The 6,727-nt window shown below is 46.6% G+C and overlaps 1 protein-coding gene across 1 annotated transcript; it reads left to right on the top strand.

The window, feature by feature from the left end:
* Positions 1 to 228: 228 nt before the first annotated feature.
* Positions 229 to 4,517, top strand: LOC147423876 (uncharacterized). Its single transcript, XM_086500981.1, has one exon. The coding sequence runs from the start codon at positions 964 to 966 to the stop codon at positions 4,234 to 4,236; it is 3,273 nt and encodes a 1,090-aa protein (XP_086357107.1). The 5' UTR covers positions 229 to 963; the 3' UTR covers positions 4,237 to 4,517.
* The last annotated feature ends 2,210 nt before the right edge of the window (positions 4,518 to 6,727 follow it).

Raw genomic sequence — 6,727 nt, 5'->3', positions numbered from 1 at the left:
ATCATGTGATGAGAGAAAAACTGGCTTTGTTGGAAGCCCACCTTTCTCAACGCGCTTTCTGGAACGTGCGCGCTCTCTCTCTCTCTCTCTCTCTCTCACACACACACACACACACACACACACGCTGTGAGTCTCTTTCTCTACAAAATCCGCATCTAGGCTAGAGAAATGAATCGGGAGCGAGTCAAAGAGGTTGGGCTACATGATACAAGGCTTTTGTGGTGGAGGAACGACGAGAGAGAGAGAGAGAGAGGAGAGAAAACTGTGCAGGCATGTGCATTTGTCTGCCCGGCTTCAAAAGCCAATGGCCTAATGCGATGAAAAGTCACGACTCATGTGCATTGGGCTCCATGTTCACGTTGCTGATGCAAAGCGTGCGTGCGTGTGTGTGCGCGCGCACGAGAGAGAGAGAGAGAGAGAGAGAGAGATGTTGATACGGTAGACCAGAGGGTCAAGGCTCCAGTCCTTGAGCTTCCTGATTGCCATATCACAATGGAAAATGGCGCTATTGTATGTGTTAATGTGTGAGACTTGAGTGTGTGTGTGTGAGAGAGAGAGAGTCTCTCTCTGTGGGCCTGCGTCGGAGCGGAGCAAGACTCAGAAAAAGGCGTCAATTTGGCCGTATAATTGGAAAGGCCCAGGGCCCACGCAGAAGGTATGTATGCAATTTGCAAAGTGCCACTCTCTCTCTCTCTCTCTCTCTCTCTCACACTCACACGTTACTCCTCTTCGGCTGCTTATTACTGCACTCTCAGTTATTATCACCTCCACTTTCTTCAACAGACCCGTCCTGCCTCTTCAGCCCCCTCACCCTGTACATTTTGGTTTGTTTCCTTCTGAAACTTCACTCAGCATGCCTTGCGACTGAAATGTCTGTTTGAACCTACCATTGCTTCTTGACTTTCATGGTGGTTTGATGTGCTGAGGATCAAGCTCTGTGTTGCCGCATCGTTCCACTTTACAATGTTATTACCAAACTCTGAGAAATGGCTCCATCGATTTGCAACATGTGCTTCCATCTTCGCCCATATCCTCTCCCTAGCTAGTCTTGCGTCTTGCGCTTCACAGTTCATGCCATCAAACTCAGAAGCTTTCAGCGCATGGGATGGCTCTTCCACACGTGAGATGGGAGGAGCAGGGGGAGGTAGCTTCGTATACAGGTCTTCGTACTTGCGAAGCGATGAGGTCGAGCAACATTGCAAGTCTCATCTTACCGGTGTGTCCCATGACGCATCTTTCCTGAAAGAAATGGAGAACAAGAAGTGGGCCATCACAAATGAGCTTTCCTTCCTCAATGGTGAATGGCAGGGGGTTTCTGGCAAGAAACCTTTGATGCCTTTCAGATTTAATTTCAATGCATCAGGAGGAGGCTTTCAGCTGGTCTCCTTTTGGGTTACTGATGTAGATGTTCCAAGAGGGAACTCTGGGGAAGGCAACATTGTCAATGTGAGTGCTGTTTTGCAAGTTGGCGTTTCGACCGAGCGCGCCCTTTCCTACGTGAGCAGTGGCTTGCAAGGCTTTCAAGTCTATCCAGGCTTTGCACTCTTAAGCATTGTCATGGAGGGTGTATACGCAGAGCTGCAAAACGGAGAAAGGCTTCTCTGCATGCTCGGATCTAGCCAATTGCCGCTTCGTGGGAAGAATGCATCACAACCTTGGGATTGGCTGCTCCCTGTTATGAATGGGAGCATGTTATCGCCCACTTCAGTCTCTGATTCACAGCTTAAGGCTGTACTTCATTTTCCCAAAGATCTGACTCTGACGTCCCGAGAAGTGACAGGTAGGCTAGAGAGCCTGCACGGTACGTCAGAATCTCTGTACTTCAATCCAGTAGACCTCTTTTCTCAGCTTGGGGCCTACTCAAACTACCAGTTTGTAGCGGGCCGCATGGTGGATACTGCGTGCGGTGCAAAGGATTCGCAACCAGGCGAGGTTGTGCGGCCGCCGAACGTGTACCAGGGCAAAGGATTTTGCACTGTAGTGCAAGAGCTACTGACTGGCCAATGGGTTGATGTGATTCCCAACTGGAACTGCAGCTCCTCCAATACCACTTGCAGCAAATTTGGTCCCTTCTTGTATCCGAAGGCCGAGGAGACCTCGATGCTCATGGGTTTCAATGGTTCGCAGCTGCTTGTGCAGGACATTCGATGTCAAGAGAGTGACGATTCATATAGTGCAAATATGAGTGCTGTTATCAGGGCTGTCTTACCGTCTCAAAACAAAAATTTGGCATTTGAAAGATCAAATCTAGACGCGCTTACGCTAGCTGCCGAAGGCAAGTGGGATAGCGAATCGGGGGAGCTTTGCATGATTGGATGCAGGGGAGGGGACAAAAAGCCTAAGTGTGAAATGAGGGTCTGTATGTTCATCCCACTTGTTCTTTCCTTAAAGCAGAGAAGTGTTCTTCGAGGTAGCATTGCAGGGCTAAAGGGTGCCTCTGAAACCTTCTACCCACTATCATTTCACCTCCCTATTTATCCTCTCCAACTCCCCATGGCTGTTGTCGGCAACATGTCTTATGAGTACACCAAGATCAAAGAAGCAACAGATTTACTGGATAGAGATGAAAGTAGTGGTGTCGGAGAGCAGATCAAGAAGTCCTTATTAGAATATCCCTCAGCTGAAGATAATATCATGACCTTGTTTGATGATTTGTCGTTGAGGTCTTTAGCCATTACCAACCCGAATGACGCCAAGGGACCGCGGATGAAGCAGTATGTTGAGCTGGACATAGTAGCAATAGAAGAGCATGTCAGGTTGCATTGGGTGCAGCAGCCCTTTTATGATACCATGGTCGCGGTCACACCAGCAGAGGCAGAACTGACTGATAGTGAAGGTGGAGATAAGAAGGTTTCCGAGCCGGAAGGGGCTTACAAGGTGGCTGCTCAACTGAAAGTCAAAGACAACTATGGAAACAAGGTGGTAGCGGTGTCGGCAGAGGGGATGTACGATCCAACCATTGGTAAAATGTATCTTGTAGGGTGTAGAGAAGTGGTGATGATGGAAAAGAATGCGGAGGTTTTAGAAGACGGGCTTGATTGCTTGATACAGTTCAAGGTGGAGTATCCACCCACAAATGCAAGGTGGCTCATGAACCCTACTGCTGGGCTGACCATAACTAGTGTCCGCATGATGAGTGATCCCTTGTTTTTTGAACAGATTGAGCTCGAGACATTTCCCATCCTTTACAAGAGACAGAGAGAAGAGATTGTCTCAAGAAAGAGCTTAGAGGGGGGCCTCACTATGCTTACACTAAGTCTCATTCTTGGGTGTTTAATCAGTCAGCTTATTTATGTGAAAAGCCATGCTGAATCTACTCCATACATTTCGCTGCTCATGCTCGCAGTGCAAGGTGTGGGGTTCAGCATCCCTCTCATCACAGGTGTAGAGGCATTGTTTGCAAGGATAACCTCAGATGGAGAGGACATGAGGGAGAGTGTGCTCAATGAGGGCAGATGGAGTCGCATCATTGGCTACATGGTCAATCTGCTCACACTTGCCACCTTCCTCATCACAATGAGAATTGCACAGAAGGTTTACAAGTCAAGGATTCGCTTGCTTACAAGACGACCTCTGGAACCATGGAGAGTACCCAATGATAAGAAAGTCATGGCCATCTGTTTCGGTATCCATGTGCTCGGGTTTGTCAGTGTGCTCATTATACACACCATTCGTCTAAGTCAGCGTCCGCATCTGGTCAGTGCCAGCTCAATGTACATGGATTGGCATGGTGGCCTACATAGGCAGTATGACTGGGAAAGGATCTTAAAGGAATACTATGGATTGGTGCAGGATTTGTTTTTGCTACCACAGGTAGCAGGGAATCATATATGGGTTGTTCGAGGGAAGCCTTTAAGGAGTTTATACTATGTAGGGGTAACTGTGTTGAGGCTTTTACCTCACGTGTACGACAGCCTTCGTCCAGCGGTGTTCAATCCGTACTTTGCCGACGAGTTTGAATATGCTAATCCGAGCTCGGATTTCTACTCCAAGGCTGGAGACATAGCCATACCATTGTTAGCGGTAGCATTAGCTGTAGTAGTGTACATACAACAGAGATGGAATGGGCTGAAGTGGGCGAAGGTGCTGCGGCAAGGGTCGAACAAGCTGATGCGGATGGGATCGAAGATGTATGAGAGGCTACCTTCCAAGACATTTGAGGCTGAGATGGTCGAGTCTGGTGCTGGAGAGCATGTGTATGACAATGGGCACTTAGCTGTGAGCACTGAAAGTTGAAGAAAAACCAGGAGTCGATGGCCATTATGTGTAAGAGCAGCAAGCCTACATACTTTCTTTTATGTCCTCCTATAGGTGGGAATGCTTCTTCCTGCAATATGTAAAAGCAAACAAAACTAATGCTTCCACAGAAGAGTATAATGTATGGGCTTTTCTTATGCCCCATTAAACTTGAAACCATGAAGTCTAGAGGCCACACCTGCAGCTTCTGTTATAACCTTTTTGAATTGCCATAGCCACAGCTGAAATTTGATATCTAGCAAATTGAACAGTTTTAGTAAGCCTCTTTTCGTCTTGGGTCTCTATAGTCTTATCCAAGGGAATGCATTATAAGAGATTTCTGACAAGAGCATTGAAGAGTTTTGTTCTATGGGTGAACTGCTGACCTGAGAGCTTCTTTCAGAGCATCTTGGCAATAAAACTGGTCTTGTGGGTTGTCATGTTTGCTGATGATGTGCATAATCGTTGGCATTGTCTTCTTCAAGGGAGGTAATGCTAAAGGCTTAGATTTAATTGTCGGTGAACACTTGGTTTAAAGTAGAAATAGATGACGTGACACTTAGTTTAAAAATTTCCTTTCCTATCAAACAGTGACTCCATTTGCCATGTGATGGCCTTGTTTCCCATGGCACTGTTGGCTAATGTAGATGTGCTCTTGGGAAGGGTTTGTGTCTTGTCATGTTTATTGATGGTGTACATAATTGTTGGCCTTGTCTCCCTCAACTTTCAAGGGAGATAGTGCTAAAGGCATATTTTCAATTGTTGGTGAACGTAGCCTATTTTGGAAATTTCCTTTCTTGATAAAAAAGGCGGCGCCTCCGACAGCGGCTCCTTTGTGTTGGCCTTGTTTCCCATGGTACTATTGGTTAATGTAGATGTGATACTATGAAGATTTGAAATCAAGCACACATAACAGAGATACCAAACCCACTCTGGTGAAAGTTAGGGCGCTGTGATACTAGGAAGATTTGAAATCGAGCACACATAATAGAGACACCAAACCCCTTGTGGTGAAAGTTAAGTCCCTTTTTGGAAACCTAACTTCTATCTACATTGGGCCCTTGGAGATTGGCTTCCTCTTGGCCCAAGATGAGCTCTTCAATCTTTTGATAGCCACTAACTACTTCATTGGTTAATCATGTCTCATGCATGGTCACATGTGCACCATTATGCAAATGTTGAAGCCTTTTTGCAACTATGTTGATGTTCATGGACACAAGCATGACATGCCAAACAAGCATGCGGAGCATGTGTAAGGTATCCACATCATGCTCACTTCAACTATAGAGCCAATACATGTCAGGACAAGGATCCTAAGGAGCAAGGGTCAACCTAGGGGGTCAGGGACCTACGCCAAGGGCTCGGACTGGAGCAGTGTGGACTGGGGATTTGTATTATGGCTAGGGCTAAGAGCCGGCCTATATATAGGGTGATAGGGCGGTGGATCCAGCATCTCAGTCTCCTATGTCTTATATTGGTATCAGAGCTCAGGGAGGAGGAGCCATGGAGGGGGAAGGAGATCGGGCATGCATAGTCTTGCTCTCTCTCTTTCTGGTGAGCTCTCCATGGAAGAAAGGGCAACAAATCGTGATGCATGAAGCTTCTCTCTCGAAGGAGTGCATGGCTTTGCGCTCTCTCTCTCTCTCTCTCTCTCTCTCTCTCTCTCTCACACACACACACACACGATGTGCTTGCATGCTCGAGAATAAGGACAAGGCATGGCCGTTGTCATAATAACTAATATCTAATTCTTCTAAATGATTTTCTCATATTAAACTGATCATTTAATACGGGGAAGTGCCATGGGAGAAAAAGCTAGAATATTGGTTAAGCTGGTAGACAGGCCACGGTAGGGATCCAAAGGAGGGAAATAGGGATCCAAAAAGGGGGCCATCTGCAAAAGAGCAATGGGCTTAAAAGACCCTAAGGTTCAGCCCATTAAGACTTCCAAAATGCGAAGGTTCCAAAAATTCAAAGGTTGTGTCCAAAGGTCAAACTCTAGGGAAATTGGATGCTTTGTGTGTGTCAAAAAGTCTTCTCAAGTTCGGTATAGGAGGGGGCAAGCCCAAGAAGTAGGGGATGAGAGAGAAACTCACACACACACACACACACACACACACACACAAGCTGACCTTACACAAAGAGAAAGAGGGACACAAGTCAGCTCCCTAGCCCAGATGCCCACAAGGTGTACTCAATCCCTATCGGATGGCCATGGAGGTGGACCAATGACAATTAGGCTGGAGTAAATCTAGTTTAATGAATTTAAAAACACTTAATAAAAGAACCAATAAGAATTAAGCTCTCTAGAAGACTATTGGACAGTCTCCCAAGGGATCCAATGAGCATTCAACAGCCCAATGGCTTGCCTGATTCCTATTGGCCAGGAGGCAGAGGGGTCCAATGAGAGTTTAGTTGCATTTATTAATTACCTAAAGCTCTCACAAAAGGGGAAAGGGGGACACATGTCAGAAGGCTATCACTTATGTTG

This window comes from Adiantum capillus-veneris, chromosome 26 (genome assembly GCF_014529385.1).
Source record: "Adiantum capillus-veneris isolate H3 chromosome 26, ASM1452938v2, whole genome shotgun sequence".
In the NCBI taxonomy this organism is placed as follows: domain Eukaryota; kingdom Viridiplantae; phylum Streptophyta; class Polypodiopsida; order Polypodiales; family Pteridaceae; genus Adiantum; species Adiantum capillus-veneris.
This window is presented reverse-complemented; position numbering and strand designations above follow the sequence as displayed.

Coding starts and splice junctions, on each gene's coding strand:
- LOC147423876 (XM_086500981.1), top strand. CDS start 964: ATGTTATTACCAAACTCTGAGAAATGGCTCCATCGATTTGCAACATGT.